This window comes from Solea solea, chromosome 18 (assembly GCF_958295425.1).
Source record: "Solea solea chromosome 18, fSolSol10.1, whole genome shotgun sequence".
Lineage (NCBI taxonomy): Eukaryota > Metazoa > Chordata > Actinopteri > Pleuronectiformes > Soleidae > Solea > Solea solea.
In genome coordinates, this window is record NC_081151.1 from 4,583,240 (window position 1) to 4,604,281 (window position 21,042).

The 21,042-nt window shown below is 45.5% G+C and overlaps 1 protein-coding gene and 1 long non-coding RNA gene across 2 annotated transcripts in view; one reads left to right on the plus strand and one right to left on the minus strand.

Moving 5' to 3' along the window:
- Positions 1-277: 277 nt before the first annotated feature.
- Positions 278-8,255, minus strand: LOC131445008 (uncharacterized). Its single transcript, XR_009233788.1, has 3 exons — positions 7,976-8,255; positions 799-873; positions 278-691 (listed from the first exon to the last, which is right to left on the minus strand). It is a non-coding gene; the product is annotated as an uncharacterized LOC131445008 (long non-coding RNA).
- An 8,850-nt stretch (positions 8,256-17,105) lies between these two features.
- crim1 (cysteine rich transmembrane BMP regulator 1 (chordin-like)) overlaps positions 17,106-21,042 on the plus strand; it is a 30,790-nt gene continuing 26,853 nt past the window's right edge. The window contains exon 1 of the mRNA XM_058614739.1: positions 17,106-17,777. Coding sequence (XP_058470722.1) covers positions 17,480-17,777 — 298 coding nt within the window. The 5' untranslated portion in view covers positions 17,106-17,479. The remainder of the gene's footprint in view (positions 17,778-21,042) is intronic.

Consider the following 21,042-nt stretch of genomic DNA (forward strand, 5'->3'; position numbering starts at 1 on the left):
GTCTGTGTGTGTGTGTGTGTGTGTGTGTCGCTTGCGGGGCACACAGCCTGGTCACATGAAAATAGTGCTAATGAGGGACTTCTGTTCACAGCTGGCACCAGTGGTCAGACCACTGCTGCTGCCAGAGATTAGAAAGTCTAACTGGAAGCAAATCCTCTCATCAGACGTCAAGCATTCTTCTGCAGTTCAGTGCCACGACATTTAGATATGGCTTAATCACACCACTACCTAGAGAAGGCACTCATTAAGCGTAAACCTCCCCCTAAGGCCGCTCAGTTTTCCACAGTGTCAGTAGACCATCCTGATGGGTCCAGATCTGGGTCCAGATCACCATCCATACACTGAATCTCCAGAATTCTTCACCAAAAATCTTTCCTTCCCTTTTTGAGTTGTGTTGCTCAAACAAACAAACAAACCTGCTTAAACACATGACCTCTGATGACCTTTGATGGAAGTAAGGACTTTCTTCAGGTGGCAATGGTCAACAAATGGTGGACCAAAGATAGATGTTATAGATAGAGGATATACTTATAGAAATTACTTACCATCTACTGGATGAATTAGCAAAAACCTTATGTTTTTTTGGTCTTACTGTGGAACATCTGGCCACAACTGTAGCTCCTCACCAGCTGGTTTGTAAATTGCTAGTTTGAATCCTTCCATTTGCAGTTTGATGAGCGCCGTCTCGATTCTGTGGAAGAAAATGAGACCACGTTTAAGTCGAGAGCTGTGGACAAAGCGAGAGGTGTTTTGCCTCGTTTTACAATCTATTTTTACTTTAAACGTCGTCATACTTACTTACAAATTGTTTTGCTACCCCTGTAGTCGCGTGTTAATGGAGTTCAAGAGAATACAGGTTCGTAGTGATCAGTTCTGAAAAAACGGTCATTAACATGTGCTTAGGTATTTCATCTATTACATCAGAAAAGTTCACAGAAAGAAGAAAATCAGGCTCCCTAGGGACAGAGCGGCTCTTTAGCGGATAAATATTACAATATGTTCACAAACGAATCACTAATTGCCGAGCGAGAGTTCATATGGCATGTGTTGTTGGGCCTAATCCTTCCTTATTTTAATACACTGTTAGCTATGGATTAGTGCATACACTTAACCGAGCGTCCTCATGCACGCAAAAACACATGCAGGCACACACGGTCGACGGCCTTTTGTACTAGTTTATAATCACTGTCCCATTAGAAGGTTTTTGGCCGTAGGGGTTTTAAAAAAAAAACGTAATCCTTTGTCCAAGCAGGGGGCTTTTGTTGGCCACTGCCCGGCATCCAGGTGATACATAATAGGAAGGCAGTTGGTGCAATTTTCTGTGTTGGTGTGTGAATCTGACTTGCCGAGTTTTCTTATTGGAAACAAGCCAGCTGACAGCATTTGGTCGTACCTGTTGAGTCTTTGTGTGAAAACCGTCTTCAGTAAGAGAGCGAGAGAGAGAAAACCCACGGTGTAATTGTCGTTCATGTCAGACATCATTTTCTACAGTATGCAGTTGTTGCAGCCAGATGAGGATGAATCTCCGTGTTCGAGTCTTTTCAGGAAACAAAGCATCTCTGGCTTTTTTTTTGTGTATGTGTGTGTGTGTGTGTGTGTGTGTGTGTGACCGTTTTCTCGTCTGGTGCCTAATTAGAGAGTTAGATTAAAGCAGTCGGCGTGACTCAAGAGCAGCCATCGCATACTGGCTCCTTTTGATGAAGGAGATTCGCTACTTTAATTACTGGTCTTCACTTGTGTTTCTCTCAAATTGCTCAATGGTCACATGGCGGGGATTAGCCGCCACTTGTGGTCACGGTTGGTTGTTTGAAGATCACACGGGCTTCTGAAGCGCTGATCACAAAAATAACGCGCACGCTAACAAAAGCACTTTCTCCCGTCAGATTCAGCTCACTGACTCGTTACACTGTCTGATGCAAGAGGCGGTATATATATTTATTAAAGCGTGTATTCAGGAAGCTCACGCTGGCTCTAAATCACATATAAATGTGCAAATATTGAACAAAAACGTGGAATAATTCTCCTCTGGAGTTTGGATTTCCTTTCTGGGTCCACGCTGTAACTCCGATCCTGCAGGGAAACAGATGCAGTTAATCCATATACTGTAGCGCACTAGTCAATGCCACGGAAACCTACGAGAGTGATTGTTCCTTGGCAGCATTTGCACTCGTGAAAACCACGCACAGTTCCTCTAGTCAGCAGAGAAGATGTGCAGTGGAAACAGTGGATGAGCCCGAGGCCGTGAGTGATACATTATTGCCTAACCTTGAGGGACTGCCTGGCTGACAGTGAGATCACAACAGTCCAATCAATGCCACATGGTGGTGGGAGCGAAAGCATGCAGAGCGGGAATCCATCAAACCGCTGTGACAAGATAGTCTTAAAGTTATGTTTCTGTTAAGAAATGTCTCGATATGGGGTTACCGAGTGTGAATTTACATTTTACGTGCGCTGAAACAGAAACACAACACAAGTGGATGAAGGAAGAAAAAAAAGAGAGTGAGCACAGAAGGGAAATTAAAACCATGTGTTTGGGGTGATGCCATGCAGCCCCAGGTGCCAGGAAGGAGAGAAGGCAGAATGATTTTGCAAAACTGCTTGTACTCATCAGTTTCAATCAGGGAAAGTAGTGACAAAGAATCGAGGCTTGAGGAGCAGAGATGCATTGGGGGGGGGGGGGGGATAACCTGGCAAGCTTTGGTCATGGGGATGTGGAAATTAAGTTTTACATCCACAGCTGTTTTATAGTGCCATTTACTAGAGAGCAGGTGCAGGGCTATATAAAATCTCCCTTTACTAGTAAAATCACGTTGGAATGAGCTCCACAGCCGCTCTGCGTGATGACAAATACGGAGTCAAAGCAGGGCAGTAGCAAGTGACGATGAGGAGGGAGGCGTGGAGGAGTGGTCCCTGAGGGTTGGAGGTCAGTGCCGCGAGAGTTGAATCACCCCGAGTTCACACACTTATCTGACGTTGGACTTCTTTGTCTGACTTGTTGTGTTGCCGCAGAGATGTGTGTGTGTGTAATTGCTCCCCTCAATTTCATACACAAATGCACGCGTATCTCTGCACACACAAATCAGCGAGGCATGGAAAGACAGGCACTCCCTCTCACGCAAAGAGCCGTGATTTTGTCAGTGCAACAGGCACGCTGCCAGAGTGAGGGGGAGTGAAAAAGTTAAGGGGAAGGGAGGGGAGGGGGGGAGGGCCCACAGGTGCCGTGCCTTGAGCCTGGGGGAGGAGCGGAGAAAAAAATCAGGGAGAGGCAAGTGGATGCAGTTGGAGAGAGTAGAGGAGGACGGACGGGGGGGGGGGGGCAGGGGGAGCTTTTTTCTGACTCTTCGTTCATAGTCTGTTATTCTCCTGTGAGGATGGGCAAATGAGGTCCAGCACTCATTTTTATGGGTTTCTAACAGTCACTGGCCCCAAACAGGGCAAGGAAGCCAGCAGCGTGCCAAGGCCTGTAATGGAAAAGGCTAGAGGGGGAAAAGCATGACATCCAAATGTGTCAACAAAAGGAACTGAAGCATTATTGTAAAACATATCCGATCCATGACATATGCTCGCCCACTGCACGATAAATGCTTATCCAAACTCGCCACAAACAAAAAATGTTGTGAAACATAACGTACAAAGATTCTTGATGTGTATCAACACTCGCTCACACACACTCTCGTGCACATACACATTAAGTGAGTTCCTCTCAAAAACACGGGGAGGGGGAAAAAAGAAAGAGGAGAGAAGAAAAAAAAACCCAGCCTGGTAGATTGTATTTGCTCAGCAGAATTTAATATGAGAGAGAGCTGGAGGTGCTTTTCTTCTGGGGCCAATTCCCTAGAGACACATCCATCTCTGGGAGATGCTTGGGAGGACAAAGGAGGACTGCCCTCAAGGCTCAGCCCAGGCGTGCTTAAACACACACACACACACACACACTGGTATCAACAGTTTCAAGCACACATAGACGCGCACACAGATGCATGTATTCACACAAGCTAAGTGCTCAGACAGAGGCTGCCTTGTCCGACAACGACTACGGACTTGGTCAAACAGAAGAAGGAGGAGGAGGAGGAGGAGGAGGAGGAGGTAGAGATGTAAAGTAAATGGATGAAGTGAAAAGAGGCAGCATTTAATGGAAAGTGACATGGCAGAGAGGGAGAGTCACGAAAGAGAAGTAAAGGGAGGTTGTAGTGAGCGGTAATGCCCCATGACAGCACTGACAGACTGAGACGGAGCCGCATGCAGACTTGTTTATATACGGCAGGCTTGACAGGCAACACCAACACTTTAGTCACTATCAGGATCCGTCAATCATCTGATTGTGAGGGACTTCCAGGTAACGATGGAAGCACAATGATCTTCCAAACATCGCCGTTCCTTTCTGTGTGTCCCCCATGTCCAAAACAACTCCAAACTCTAATGCAAATGTAATACGTCGTTTAGGGGAATTGGATAATTGTGTTTTGGTTAGTTGGTATAAAAAAAAAAAAAGTCGCCAAGATCACTCCAGTGCTTAAACCCTCGGAGATTTAATTCCCTGGAACGGGCCCTGGACTTGCTCAGTTCATTTCCTGTTCCTGGAGGAGGCAATGAGAGATAATAAGCCCCGCGCTTCGCTCACTGCTCTTGATGATGTGGTCACACAGCTCCACTAATGTGGCAATCAGAGCAGCGTCAGAGAGAAAGGGCGCGACAGAGGGCTGTTCCCCCCTCGTCTGTGATGATGTGATGGATGCAGGATGCAGAAAGTTCCCCCCAGAGAGTGCTCCTTGAAGACTGTGTTGAAAACATGTCATCGGGAGCACGGAATGGGACGAGCAATGTGAGAGGAGATTGCTCATCATCTTGTCTGAAGTGACAGCGAGAGTGAACCCGCCCCTCTGGTGTGGTATAGTGTGGCACAGACAGTCAGTCAGTCAGATGTACAGTGAAACGCGTCAGTCCCCTCGAGGAATGTTGGCAAGAAACTTGGAAAGATCCCATTTCTGGCCGTGGGGTTGTTAGACAACTGTGATGGGCTGATGAGGAGAGATGAGTGTGTGTGTATGTCAGTCACCAAAGTCTACGTCCCGTAAAGCCATACTCTTTATATTTCACTTAAAATAAAACAAAAACAAAGAAAAAACAATTAGATGCATAAGTGAACCCATGGGTTGTTATTTTTCAAAATTTGACCCCAAGCATTTCCTATGGAATCTCCTAAGAACCCTTGATTCTTATCTTAACTCTGACTGTCAGTATAAAGTATAAATCACTCCTTTGTTGACCAAAATATAATGAAAATCATCATCTTTAACCAAAATTAACCCTTGGATGCACGACCTACCAATACCTACACTCTTCCAATAGAATCGGTGTGTTTTTGCAATAAACTTAAGAAATGTCTTTAATTTTGCTTAAAGATGATGATTTTCATTACATTATGGCCAACAAAGGAGTGATTTAGACTTAGGGTAACCCTTTATACTGACAGAGTTAAGATAAGAATCAAAGGGTCCTAGGAGATTCCATAGGAAATGCTTGGGGTCATTTTTGACCCCCGCTTATGGAAAAGGGGGGTAATGATACAAAAACTACAATTCCTTAAAATTGATGAAAAAAGATTTTTAAAATGCAAATGGCCTCATGTCACAAACATGTTTAATGAGGAATACCTGGAATATGAATATATAAAAACTTTTCATTTCAAAGATTTTGAAGAATAACAACCCATGGGCATCTAAGGGTTAAAAAAACCCAAAACAATTCAATGTTGCACAGCAGCTGATAAATTTATAATAATAACAAACCGCTACTACAACGTGCGTTTACACCGAAACCAATAAAACAGGGGGGTGTGAGTGATTCATACATAATACTGTAGCTCAAACCAAACTGAAATGTGACTGCTCACTTCCTCCCTTCCTCCCCCACAGTCACTCACTCCCAAATATCATAAACAGATCCTCATCTATTCTCCGCACAGAGGTTCTGCCTGGGTCACGGTTAACCCAGCCGGGCCGGGTCGCAGATACCCATGACCAACATTATTACACACTTACCCAATTACCTAGTGGCGCACACACACAAACACACACACACACACACGTCAGAGCGTGGCTACAGGGGTTGTCAAGTGCACAGACAGTGTGAGTGGATACTGACAAAGTGCATTGAGGTTTGTCCAGACCCGGCTCCTTCCCAGCTGGCTTTGGGCCATAATACAGGTGCCCCCCCTCCCCCCCCCCACACCCAACACCCCACACCCCACACAACCCCCTAAGCCCTTTCCACCCTACACTCCCCCCCACCCACATGTCACTGTGAGCCTCCACAACAGGTGCAGTAGGTTAGGCTGCAGGCCCCAACATGCAAGGAAACAGACTGTTATTGTGGGCCTTCCTTCCATCATCTCCCTCTCTCTCCCTCTCTCCACTCCACTCAGCCCCGGGGAGCAATCGAGAGGTCCAACCTGAACATGTAACCTGAGTGCAGCTCCTCTGTATTGTGCAAGGATGTTGAAAAGAGGAGGGGGGGGGGAGGATATGAGGCACATGCAGAGGATTGGACAGCTTGGCAGTGTGTGTGTGTGTGTGTGTGTAGAAGCATTAAATCTGAGCACCATGAAATAACAGATTCCTAACCCGGTTGCAGACACCAATGCAGGAGGTCACTGGTTTTACACGTTGCACACTGTTTTCACTTACCCAGAGTTAGAAGGTAATTTCTCCGTCTGTCAGCCTCAGCCAGGACGGACGCTGTCTATATTCTGCTCGTATGCATTTAATCGCGCGTGCACATGTACATAAAGTTTCACATGAATTTGTCATTTTCAGTGAATACTCTCTCTCTCTACTGTATTTTTTTTTTTTTTTTGCACAGTTAAACTTTGCAGCCTACTGGATTTCATTATGAGAAATCCAGATGTGCTTCTTCTTGGCGGACGGAGATTGTCTTCAGCTGTGTATGACACTGCTGCTGGCGTCCACACACACACACACACACACACACACACACAGAGCACAGACAGAGAAACAACGCCTCAGGGCAAGACTCTCTGCCTCTCTCTCACTTTCTCTCTCTCTCTCTCTCTCTCATCCCTCCCTTTTCCTGGTCTCTCGCTCCTTTGTCTCTTTCTTTTTACCTTACTTACTCACACGTTATTCCTGCTTTCCCCTTGTTCTTTATTCTCAATTCTTGCCTTCAACCCTCATCCCCCCTTCTCTCTGTTTGCTCTGTGTTTAATTATGTCTCACTCTCACTCTGCCTTTCTCTATCACATCATCTGCTCAGAGAGACAAAGTTCCTCTGACCAGTGACAGGTAGTCAGAGGGTATGAGGGAGCCGGCTCCAGAAAGTCTGCCCCTATACCTACTTTGACACTGGCTGCACAATTTTTTTTTTTCATCTTCTTCTTCCTCCTGCAGCCTGTATGAAAGAGCAGTCATGTCAAATATCAAATTAGTGCGAGTCAGACAGCTAGGTGTTGCTATCATCTGTCCGGCCACACTTAACACGTATGGTTAACACGTCAGGGCTCCAGGGGCTCAATTCTTCTGCCCTCGTCTGCAGACATACAGAGGATAATAGCGAGGTGACAAAAGGATTCATGAAGGAAGGTGGTTGAGATGAAAATACGACACTTTTTGGTGAGATTTCACCAAAGATCACAGTGGAGATCATGCACACCTTTGAGCCCTCACACATGTGGAGAAACTATTGTTCTTTTATGCCTTTTCTGCTAAGTTTGTTCTACTTTTCTGGCTGTTCAATAATCGTCTTGTTGTGCCATGAACTAAAGACTCTTCTGACAGTGACCTCAAAAAAAACCATAGTTGTGGATAGTTGTGTTATTGTGCCCTCTATTGATTTAAATATGCCACTGCTTGTTGTACAAAATGTTTTTTTTTTAGCCTATCATCTTCACCTTTCAGAGTGAAAAGAGGCAGAAACTAAGCTGTAAACAGGTGGAATGATGCTTGAGAAGATAACTCACAAAGAGCAGGACGAACCAGACGAGTGGGACTCTCATTTAACCTCAGCCAGATAGGTCAGGTGGTCACAGCTGTTGTTGTTTGGTTCCACACCAAATCTGATCCACCACAGCCGACAGACCATCGTCTAGACAGAGCGCAGACCCCCTTCCTTGTATTGTTAGTTGGTGGTTGGTTGTAGAAGAAAAACAGGATACAGTGTGACAAAGACTGAGAAAAAAAAAGAATGCCCCAGGAGGAATAAAGACTTCCTGCCTTTAGATGTTTCATCTCACACGAGCAGCCGTGGCACGCTGACAGATTTAGTGACAGGTTTACGTTAAAGTGAACCCCAATATAAAGATAATGTGTCCCACTGTGCTGCACCGCTTTTATTATTTCACATGGTGGCAGCACCACATTGTAAAAGAAAATGTCATTCCCCGTCCATTCATTCATTCATTCACTCATTCATACACTCTGTCTCTGACTAAACTCAATTTATTGAGTTTATGAGGCAATTTATCTATTGACTTTATTGGCTTATTTAACGCAGTGTTGTGAAAACAGGACGCAGAGGCTTTGCAACTTATTTCCGAGTAATCCCAGATGTCTGGGGGAAAGTTTGATGCTTTAGGGCACGAAGGCAGAAAACAGTGTCGTCAGAGTGACGGACAGAATGAATGATCTTAAAGGTTGAGTTTGACATTTTAGGAAATATGTGTATCCACTGTCTCAATATAGACATATGTAGGTAAACATATGTCCATTATTGATCTGATCAACCAGCGTCTAAAGTTAACCACTCATCAGGTTATATTTGTTAGGTCTGAAAAGGAAACGAGGAAAAATGTCATAGATTTAATTCCACGCAGGATGCGATCACCTGTTCCAGAGTGCCTCCTGGTTGCTTGGAAACTTCAAGGTGACTTCGAGTCAATGAGCTTTGAAGATGCTTGTAAATGGAGTTGAACAGAGCCAGATGCTCCTGCTTTAATGCTAAATAGGAAATGGGCTGCCGGCAAAGACGAGAGTGCGTTTAGCAGGAAAGTTACAAATACACGTTTCTACCATCCTTTTTCATTATCATCCATAGCGGTTCAAACAGTCATCATCTCTGACGTGTGTCACAGTAACATATGTATTTATACAGCACAGAACCGACTCTCCCCCTAATTTGACCTGTGTCTACTTTCCTTTGGCCCATGTGACTGCGAGTACGCACACGCCAGCTATGGTAATGATGTCAGCTCATTGCTTCACCTTCGTAAAGGTCAGAGGACTCGTGCATTGCTCACATTCCTGCTCTTACGGCCCATCCTTCCCTCCACTAAAGGCAGAAGTAAATCTGTGGCCCAGACAGTAACGTTAAGCACTGATCATTTTCCCCTGGCGAAGGTGGTTGTTTCACCTCAATGTCTGAGTTAGTGGCACTGTAATTATGTCAGAATTTACAGCTGAAACACAGGTTGTGACATTCCTCTTACAGCTGGAGGTCTATTTGTAAATGTGGCACCTTTTTTCCCCTCAGGCTGCCTGCAGCAAAACCCACTGAGAGCACTAGAAACGTCTATTTTTCACCCACAGGTGTATGTTTTTAAGTGCTGGAGTACATGAATTTGCAGATTAAGACGTTTGCTCATTTCCTTCAGGCAATTCAGGGTGAAATGATCCAGTTTGAGATGTAAAATTGAATATTCCAACACAAATGAGTGTTTCGTTACACAATAAGACTGAAAATTTGGATGGCGACTCAAAGAAAACCTATTGTTTTCCGTCCACTTTCAAGAAGAGAGCGATCGTTTGCGACGCCATCCCGAGAAGGAAAGTGACTCCAAACTCATTTAGATTACATAAAGAAATATAATGACATACGATGAAAAGTGAACCCTAATAAAAAAGAGGTCAAATTGGTTCTGTACAAGAACAAAACAAAGTCTTAAATTCCCTGAATGTGTTTTGCCGTTTAAGCTGCAACCTAAATGAAAAACACATGAATGATGACATTCACGAATTAGCTTTATGACAAATTCTTGGACAATTATTACTTTAAACGTTTATTATGACTTACATTTTTCGGCTAGGAAAACACGCAGACGACGTACGCCGGTCAGTTGGACTCAGTCGTTTGCTAACGAGGAGACAAAATTATGACAGTGATGTGTTAAGAGCTCGCGTTTCCAACAAATACAACTTCAACATGATTGTGTTCATATGAAGGAAATCACCGCGGTTGCATAACCAGAGAGCAGATGAGGTATTGTTCCTGTCTGACACCACGATCCACATCGAGTAATCTTCCAGTAAATCTGAACCCTTTGCCTGTGAGAAGGCCAAGCCCAGTGAGGTCCACATATACATTGTCACATACGTACAAGACAGTTTTTAGTTAATCTACTTGACGAATGCCTCCGGCTACACCCACTCGAAGCCCTTTATGACCGGACAGAAAATCTGGGTTACAGCCTCTCCCTCTACTCATGTATGGTAACTGTAGACCGGCCAGTGTGAGTCTCAATTATCTCATGTATGAAAGGAAAGATACACTTGGGAAGTGTTGGGGGAATGGCACTGAAAGACTTTCTTTCGGGTTCCAATTCCACAGATTTGTATAGACTCCAAACTTCTCAGCGGTCCACTTCAATGTCGCGCTGGATGGAGCGCAGCAGGGGTGAGTAAGTGTGCCACTTATTCTTGTCAAACAAGCGAGTGGACAAGGTCATGGGCTCTCATGGAGAGGGAGAGAGGGAGGCGCAGTGTAATCTGCAGCCAAAGGATTGAAGTCATAATGAGTCCGTGTGGCAGTGGAACCCGGAAACCTCACGTGTCACGACAGCTAATGTTATTTTGTCAACACTATGTGTGCGGTACAGTTTTTACGACATTGTAATACATCGGTATTGGACACGGAAAAGTGGTATTGTAATTTGTGCCATTGCCATTCGAAGTCAATTTTATTATTGTTTTATATAATACACACAGGGTCACACGGTGGTGTAGTGGTTAGCACTCTCGCCTTGCAGCGAGAAGACCCGGGTTCGAGCCCCGGTTGGAACAAGGGCCTTTCTGCATGGAGTTTGCATGTTCTCCCCGTGTGTGCGTGGGTTCTCTCCGGGTACTCCGGCTTCCTCCCACAGTCCAAAAACATGCAATGTGGGGATAGGTAAATTGGACACTCCAAATTGACCATAGGAGTGAGTGTGAGAGTGAATGGTTGTTTGTCTCTATCTGTGTGTGGCCCTGCGATGGACTGGCGAACTGTCCAGGGTGTACCCCGCCTATCGCCCGATGTAGCTGAGATTGGCACAGCACCCCCCGCGACCCTCTGGCAGAGGATAAAGCGGTAGATGATGACTGACTGACTGACTGATAATACACACATTCATTTAATATTTAATAATTGCACGTCTCCCAGTCGCCCTAAAGCTTCAGTGTGTAACGTACCACTTCACCATCGGGTGGCGATACAAGTCTGGACGCAGGGAATAGGACGCATTCCTATACCAAAGAAGAAGAGAACGATGCTACTCACTAAATTTCTCAAAAACATAAATCATTTCAGTGAGGACATTAGATTACTGTTCATGGTTTAAGATGTGAAGTTTAAGATTAGTGATAAGTGATGTTAAAGATTAAATACCGTCATATTTTACAGGATGTCCTGTATGTCAATCTCGTGATAAGGTGAACCCCAAAGTATTAAGGATCCTCTGGGAACCTGTCATCTCTGTCTATGATGACAGAGTATGGTCCGTGACCATAGGTTTTAAGGTCATAAATGCAATAATTTGTCACAGGCAAAGGGCTCTATCTCACACTAATCCTATCAAATCTCATCTGCCGTGCACTTCCCATGAAAACACGTGTGAGAAAACATGAAAACGACCTCAGCTAGCACACATATACATCTCAGTCTTTCCCACTCATTCACTCACTGATCAGACATCTGCTTAGATTTACATCCTCTCCCCATTACTCCATAGAAAACAACAATTTACACACTACAAAGCCAAAGTGGCATACCTCACCCTTGGGGTTGTTTGAACTCACTGAACCCTTAAAGGTTCAACCAGGACCAGGATTTTTAGCCAGAAGAAGAAAAAGGAGGGGGACTCGTGAAGCAATGTGTTGCTACTCTGCTGCTGTGACGACTCTGTGGGTTCTGCAAAACAGAAAGAAGATGACTGCAGGAGACCTGGTGGTGTCAGAACACATTATTATAGTCCCTTGCAAGGACAACAGCAACTGCACCAGACCTCACAGAGGGAAAGGGAAAACAGAGAGGAAAAAGACAGAAAATAGAGGCCATACAAAGAGAGGAGGGCATGAATATAGACAAAAACTAGGCCTGTGAATCTGCTTTAATCTGCTACATGCTTCCTCCGACTATTTCCAAACTTTCTACGGCGCTCCAAACAATTAAAGTGCTCAAAGTGAGAAACAAAAACAGTGAGTTCAGATGGACGGCAGTCATGGAAAAGAGTCATCACGGCGACGCATTCCTTCAGGCTGCTGTACAGTGTCTTCAAAGTCTGTGTCCAAAGGAAACCGTTGTGTTGCATCTGTTTGTGGTTTTGACTAATTTTCTGAAATGTTTTGATTTGTTCACACCTCTTTTGGATACTATTTTGGATAGTTGTGTAAAAGAAAGAAAACAATGTCTTCATCTGCTCTGAGTTTGAAACAGGGCATTCATTAGTGTGTGTGTTGCTTAGTCTCCGTGCTAAATGCTCCATATTTCCCTTGGCAACACATCACCCGCACGCTGAAACAATTGGACTGGCTCCCCGTTAAGTTTCGGATCATCTTCAAGCTTCTCCTCCATGTCCCTCCTCTCCACCCCCCACAGCTGCAGGCAAAAACTTTGGCTTTTGCTCCAACCCTCTGGAACTCACTCCCTCTGGCTCTTCGCCAGGCACCAACTCTGGAGTCCCCATCACTTGGTCTCAGTCTGCAAAGTGTGGAGCAGTCCAACACCTTGTGCTCGCAGATAAGCTATAAGCAAAGATGATAACTGTGCACTTGGAGGGGGAAAAAAAACCAACCCCTGAGCTCATCCTTGCAGATTAATCAGGTGTGCCACCCGCCGTCCACTCCACGTGCACTCAGCTCCTTGAATGACACTCTACTTTCAGCCCCCGTGTCGCCATCCGCCTTTGTATTAGTGCACTCTCGGAACCATCGCTCACACCCATCTACAGTACAGAAAACACCTCATCGCCAGCAGCCTGACACCTCCACAGCAGCCGGGTGTAAATCAGCTGCCTCCGCTGCACTGATAGAAGGAACAAGAGGAATGGGTGACGGATAGAGGTTATCTAATCTGGTGGGTAAATGACAGCGGGATAGCAATCATCACACCACGGGCTTCGGTGTAGGAGAGAGTGACTCCGGCGCCCCTTTTTGCTGTATTTTCCCCCAATGGTCTGTGTCTCAGAACATCATTAGCAAACACACAGAGCAGTTATTATGGTCCTGCAAAAAGCTTTTCGCTGCCCCACCTTTTCCTTCTGTTTGCTTCGCACAGAGACGCAAATTACCAACGCCCTGGCACATAGTGTAGAAGATTGTGCTCGGGGGGTTTTGAAGCTGCAGTGAGAAAGCGTTGTCTGCCTCTGTTTGGACGTTTTTACGATCAGACCTGATGGAGGGAGCATTTATGTGTATACAGCGGCAGCACAGGAGTGGGCAGCGGCAAGAAGCATTTATCCCATCACGCTGCTCAAATCAGTGAAATCAGGGTGTTTTTAGCCGTAGCATTCACTTTAGAAACTTTTTTCGTGGGTGCTTCTTCTTTGTATTTGCAGTCATGGTGCAACCTGTTTGCTGCGGTCTCACTTCATGAGTACAATGTCGTCGTTGTCTCCGTCTGTCTTAACATAAAACAGATCCCTTCCTGTGTGCGGCACAGACATGTCATTAGGCGATAAAAGATCCAAACACCACTGCACTGAGAAACACAGAGAGAGAGAGAGAGCTGTGTGAACTCATTGGTTTCAACGTAATGGACTTTTATATTCACGTTTAAATGTCACGCACCGCAGAACACGGCACGATGTATATCTGATTAGCTTTGGTTGGACTTCATTTGGAATCCACCAACGCTAACGTGATGGATAATCTGCCTGTGGTGCGTGACGCCGGACATAATTATAATGACATTTTCAAAGCACCACGTTCATGCGCCATTTGACTCAAGGCGTGTGCCAAATGTGAGTCTAATGAGGGTGGATTCTGATGTAATTCCAGTCACTGTACAGTTTATCGTTAATGGAGAGGCACCCATTATGATGCACTTTCACACATCTAGTTACTAGACAGAAAGAAAATATAGGAAGTCTTCAGTTGTTAGCCTGACCTGGATGAATGAGAACCATACATCCATCCAGGGTCGCGGATAGGCGGGGTACACAGTTTGCCAGTCCATCACAGGGCCACATATAGAAACAAACAACCATTCACTCTCACACCTATGGTCAATTTCCTCCACAATTGGTCAAAACCAAACCCTCGGTCTGTGAGGAGCCTCTAATCTTTTAAAAAAATGAATGGAAAACCAGCCTCTTCAAGGTCCTTGTGTGATCTGTCAACCAGCAGTGAACGTCCAGTCAGCGGTCGACGGTCAGCCCATTTGACAAGAGCTTTAAGGAGTGGATGGCGCGAGGGAGGGTGTTGGGGGGAGAACGGGAGGACAAGAGCCGAGTTGTGTTGCAAGGGCTGATTATGCGTGCTGCGGGGATGGTTTCCTGGATGTTGTGTTTGTGTTGGAGCGAGTGGCTCCAGGCAGATGTTGCAAATGAAGGAGGTGCTGTTGTGTGTTGACATTGTGGGGGAAATCATCCCTCCCAGATGACATCTGATTGGTGTTTGAGGGGGGGAATCGTTCCAATGAGAGCGAAGAGAAAATCCCCCAGAACTGGGGATTTATATCCTCACAATTCTGACATGAACAGTGACTTTGTGGTGTTTTTATTTTTGATCACATTTCTAAATCGGAAGTTGTTTAGAAATAACAGCACATCGTAGCACATGACTGGTTCTAAAAAAGATTAAATGATGATGTCACCCAGGGGAAAACTCTCTGTCTGTTTTTGGTAATTTATGTAACAGGAAAAAGGGGAACAAGATTTGCTTCTTAACGCCCTCGTTCAAGAACTCACTTGCCACCAGGCTCCTATTGGATGATACCAGCTGTCAATCACAGCAGTGTCCACTCGTATGGGCCGTGACGTCATGTGCTGTTGAGGAAGTCCTGAAACAAACAATTGAGACATTAACTCCACATTATATCAGGAGAGAAGTCGGTTCATTTTCCCACAGACTTTCATCTTGCAGAGGCAAAATATTATTTCCTGATTGGCTTCACCTGGCAAACCAGAAGACGACGTCCAGTTTGAGAGCAGCATAACTGGAAAAGCTATTTGTGTGAATGTATTCTGATTAAATGTTCCGGTTTCTGTGATGTAGCACTCCAATAGTCCAAGGAAGAAATGATTCGATTTCGGTGGTAATCTAGATATGGATACAGCGCAGATTCAGGATTGGTGGAAGATTGTGTTCTCTGGGCGGATTCCCGACACTCTATTTTGCTGATAATTTCTGGCAATGTAGGTTATGACTAAAGGAATAAAGTAAATTATTTTGGTAGTGATCGCTGTCTTGGCAGAGTTTTGTGCTCTCTGGTGAGCACGCTTGCCTTTGCAGCAAGAAGACCCGGGTTCAAGCCCCCGGGGGGAACAAGGGGCTTTCTGCATGGAGTTTGCATGTTCTCCCGGTGTATGAGTGGGTTTTCTCCGGCTTCTCCGGTTTATGGGAATAAGGTAAATTGGACACTATAAATTGACCGTAGTGAATGGTTGTTTGTCTCTATGTGACCCTGCGATGGACTGGCAAACTGTCCAGGGTGTGACCCCGTCTATCGCCCTAAGTCAGCTGAGATTGGCACAGCGACCCCCGTGGTGACCCTCCTGTGGAGGATAAAGCTGTAGAAAATGGATGGATGGGTAGTGCCTGTTGCACCAGCTGTGCCCACTGCCCTCACGTCATACGCCACCACCGCCCATCTGCCTACAAACACACACAAACACTACTTCAGCAAACATCAGATAACCTATTAGCCTCCCAAAGCCACCTGCACACACAGCCCGACACCTACAAACACAAAGCTGTGGAGAGATAAATGGCCTCAATAAGGCCTGATATGTTTTATTATGAGGCTCTGACAGAATTTATTGCCGTATTGTTGAGCAGAAGTAGAGAACAATTAGAAAAGTGGTGACAAGAGTCTTCCTGTAAATCCCGACTGTGACATAAATATTTATTAACATGAGATAGGACAGGATAATCTCGTCTAGATCACCAGTTAGTATCATTTTCTGTAAATACTCGGGATGGTTGTACTGTACGTGAAAATCCCAGGAGACTGAGATACTGCAATGTGAGTTTTTCATTAAGATTAATCAGTGAATCGATTTTACTGATTTCTTTTTAGTCGTAAATCAACTATCAACTATCCTATTCACCTACATATTTGCTCATATAATAAATCGTTCAATCATACAATTCAGTTAATTGATTTATTTATTTCGTGATTATATTTAAGTTAGTGATCAATTCAGTAGCTCATTTGTGGTTATTACGGTCATTTTGTTTCCATAGTTTTGGCCTGTTTTGCACATTGAGACAGACACAAATATGTTCATTCATGTTAATTTACCATGCACAATCTGGTGTTCATGTACAACTACAGTTTTTTCTTCATTTTAAATTGTCAATACACTATTTTAACATGTGTGAAGTGAATTGTAAATAACTGCCAGATAGTGACAGTAAGTTTGAAATCCTCTGTACTGGAGTATTCCTAACTTCAGCTGCTTTTTTTCCCAATAACATTTAAAGTTTGAAGACTGTTGGAAAGTCAGAAATGGCGTTACAGCATGTCTGTTTACAGTAAACGAGGCAGAAAAAGGGGGGAGACGTTAATTCGGGACATGTAAAGTTGCATGATTGCGCAACTCCGCCACAGACGAGTCTCGGGCGCATAATATGAATCGGTTCAAATCCTCCCTCCTTTCGCTCCCTGTGACTGGTCGGCTGCTGCGTCAGTCAGGAGGAGGGGAGCACCGCTAATTCCTATATTCCTGTGTGTCAAATTAAAGCTCACATTGCCTTCTCGTGTGTGGCTGTCAGCAGCAGCAGCTTCATCCTCAGCCTCTATCCAGGATTCCTGCGTGTATTTCGCCTGGGACGCGCGCGTCTACCTGTTTCTACTGAACTGGATATTGCTGCCACTTTACTTCGGACTTGTGGTGTATTTTATTTATTAATTTTTTTTTACCTTTTTTTTTGAAGAAAGAAACGAGCTGTTGTGTAATACACTGTACTCCAGACCTGAGGGGAAGACTCATCACTGAACTTTGAAGACTTTCAGCTCTGGCTACATCCCAGTGACTTCACGCTTTTGCTTGCGATTTTACAGTTTCAAGTCATTTCTCTGGGGAAACTGATCCCACGAGGAGAAGAAAACCATGTTCAGCAAGTGTTCCGTTGTCTTATTGAATGTCCTCTTTCTGGCGCGGGCGCTCTCGGCGCACGAGTGCACGCCGTGTAATCTGCGCTCTTGCCCGGTCAAAGGCGCGCACGGCTGCGAGGGTGGCCGGACCCTGGCGAAGGATCCGTGCGGATGCTGTGACCGCTGCGCCCGCCTGGAATGGGAGACCTGCGGCGGACAGGACTGGACTCACGGCTACTGCGCTCTGGGGCTGACGTGTGCCTCCTTCAACAAGACCGGAGCTGCCACAATTCCTGAGATTGGAGTATGCAAAGGTGAGTCGAAGTGCGTCATTTAAGCGTCATTTTTACTTTTGAGTGTGTTTTAAGCCTGGGTTTTAACGTTACTGTACAGCACCTTGGCCCACTGTGCGCACACCTCCAACACACTCACTCAAAAGCATCATTACAGGACTGAAGTGTGACCTTTTCTGATTGGTGTGAGCAAAATGATGAATGAATAGAAGAGCCCACACTTCTCAAGCTGGACGACCAAACTTCCTTGGTCCATGAGCCAGACAATCTCATCCAGAACATCTCATTGCTGTGATTCAAAGAGAGGGAAAAACTGTTAGTAGTGTTTGTTGAGTGTGCAAAAACCGTCTCTTTCTTGAGAACACCACTATTCAGACATCAGTCTAGGTCTTGACTGGAGAGACTGTTTCAGTGTTTACCTTGTCTCTGGCTGCCTGCAGCAGCAGCAGCAGCAGCAGCTCCCCAGGTCTCTGAGTGGCTCTTGTCTGCCAGGAGAGGAGTCATGTTCAACCCCTCTTTCTTCTCCTCAAAGCTTCATTCACTCTCAGCTCAGAAGCCCGACAATACATTTGGCAGCACTTATCTGGCACCGTGGTCGCAGCTCTACGAGGTCCCATGTGCTCCTTTTTGGTTCTGCAGCTCAAAGAGACATTTATTAGACGGCAGTGAATTGAGATGAGACAAAAAATTGAGTGGTTAAATCTGTGGGAGGTTAAGAATTGTGGTAACTTGTGGTGTGACAAAAAATGATGATTGTATGTTCACTCTGGGAAACACACTGTAATTTAATCCACAAACTGCCCTTTTCTGGCTTATGTTGTTTGTGTGTGTGTCATTGTTTGACAGCACGGTTACAAAAGTTCCCACCCCCCCTGCAGATTTTCATTCGCAATCCTGTAAACCCACAGTGGGGTACTGTTTTGTTCCCTGGCAAGCAGAGCTGGGCTGTTACACTGTGGATGTGCTCATGTTATGCACCATTTGAGCAACTCTCTGAACTTCAAAGCGGCGCGCTGAGTGTCGGGTTCTGCGCTTTGAATGAAACAAGTAGCAATGGCCTTCCCCTAAGGAATGAACTCCCAGTGGGAGGAGCCCTCCACCTGCACTCTGTCCAGCCTGTTTTGGGATGATTGAAGAGGATTGACAGGACTATAGGAGAGAGTAAGCAGCTCTCATGGTTTGAGCCTGCCCTCCCATCATGCATCAGAGGGGTGGTCCCAGTCAAGGCTCCACAACTGTTTTCTAGGGGTCTCTGGCCCCAGGCCATCTCAGGAGACGCCGTCGCTGATTGTGGCCCTTGTGCAGGTTACGCTGGCGCCTGGAGGACATCTCTGCAAATTAACAGCTTTGGACTGAGTGGGAGGCTGAATGTCTCCTCTGATTGAGTTGTGCCTCTGGTCCTTTGGCCCCGGGGACCTGGAAGCATGCTGGTGACCCCTAAATTAGACACATACACGTGCAACCTCACTATCCCAGAGGGTCTAGGTGGGGGTAAATCAACACCTCCCAGTGTGTTTTCAGGGGCCGCAGTAGGCAGGCTGCTGGAGGCTGATCCCAGATTTCCCTCCTCAAGCGGCAAGAGTCTTATAGTGATTAGACTCGCAATCAGGAACAGGGGGTGAATGTTTCCGCTTTCTGATCCCGTGCCTCTCTCTTCGCAGTTTTGATTTTCTGGGTGGTCAGAATCTGTTAGGAGCTACCGCTAAACACAGGTGACATTTATACAGGAGTAAAACCTTGCTAGTGCGTCAGCAGTCATTGTTTACGTGCCTGACAAACTTAAATGGCTTATTGGAAACAACAATTTAAAAGGCTCCAGGGGGAAGCTGCGTTTTCCCAACGCCAAAGAAAATGTTACACAAGACGACACATCCAATATCAAAAAGGAACTGACATAAATTGTTAATCCTGTTTTTGTAACTGGGGTTTTTAATCCATTGTTTTCGTTCCAGTAATTTCATTATTTCTAATTATGAACTAATATTTGAACAAACCACCAGCAGATCTGTAGCTCTCCAAAACAAAGTTTAACTCAGGGTTTGGTATTAAAACCCATGACAGAGTTTAACAAAACGTAGCAGCTTCAGGACGCAAATTATGTCAGTTTCCTTTTTGCTGCTGTCGCAAGAGCGTCCGAGTGCCTGTTTTCATTCAGTGAGAAATTCTGACTTTTCACCTTCAATGATTAGACCATCAGTCAAGTGAAATCATCAAGTCTTTGTAGCCGAATGATTTCATTGCATTTCTGTGTATTTCATCCCACAGAATTTCCCCCCAAGCTCCAAAGGCACTTAACATACCACGTAACAGAGTGTGTGTCTTACAAAGACGTAATGTCCACCGCGCGCCTTCGTATGCCTTCTCCTTCTCCCTCCCTCTGGTATTATCTAATGTTTCAAAGACTTCCTTTTTAGCATGCTATCAGCTAAAGGGCCTCCAGAGGTCAACGTTTCCATCCTGGCTCTGGATGCCAAGACAAGCAGTCTCAGTGGCTGAGAGAGAAATCCCCCTGGGATGAAGCCATGAGGCCTTGCGAGAGTCATGCCAGGCCAGATAACAGGCTGGACCAGATCAGGTTAGGGTTAGGCCAAAGGGTTCAAGGCTGATACAGACCAACTTAGAACAAAGTGGGCTCTCTGGGGTAAAGGTAACACCGGGCAACAATACAGTGTTTTCAGTGTCCAAGCTCATGGGGGGGGGAGGCAGAGTTCACCTAGGTCACCAGTCCATCGCAGGGCCAACAAACAACCTAGAGACTAATGACCATTCACAACTCCGGTGGTCAGACCATGACCATGACAACAGTCAGACCATGAACCAAATCTATGACCTTCTTGCTGTGAGGCAACAATGTTAGCCACTGCACCATGTCGCCATAATACATTCCTTGCAAACAGTCATGACGTCAGCGTAGAGTTAAATAAAGAGTGGGGATGCCAGATCTGATTACACGTGTGGTCATATTGGACATATCCAAGATCCACGTTTTAATGCCGGTGTGCAGGTGTGGTCAGTCGTACTTAAAAGGCTGTCTCAGGTGCGATCGGATAACAGAGGATGGATGATTGGATGTTAATACCAGGTATGAACAGGGCCAATGTACCACATTGAGCATCCCACACAGACTAGTGACAGATACCCTCCCAGGCACAGGAAAGCCTCAGGATGTAAAAACGTGGAAGTGAGGATCATTTTAAGGTGAGAGGAAATCAAAGGAAAGTTTTGGTGTGGCATTTTGTGCATTGTCTGGGAGAGCTATTATGAGCACAGGCTGGCTCAGTGTTCC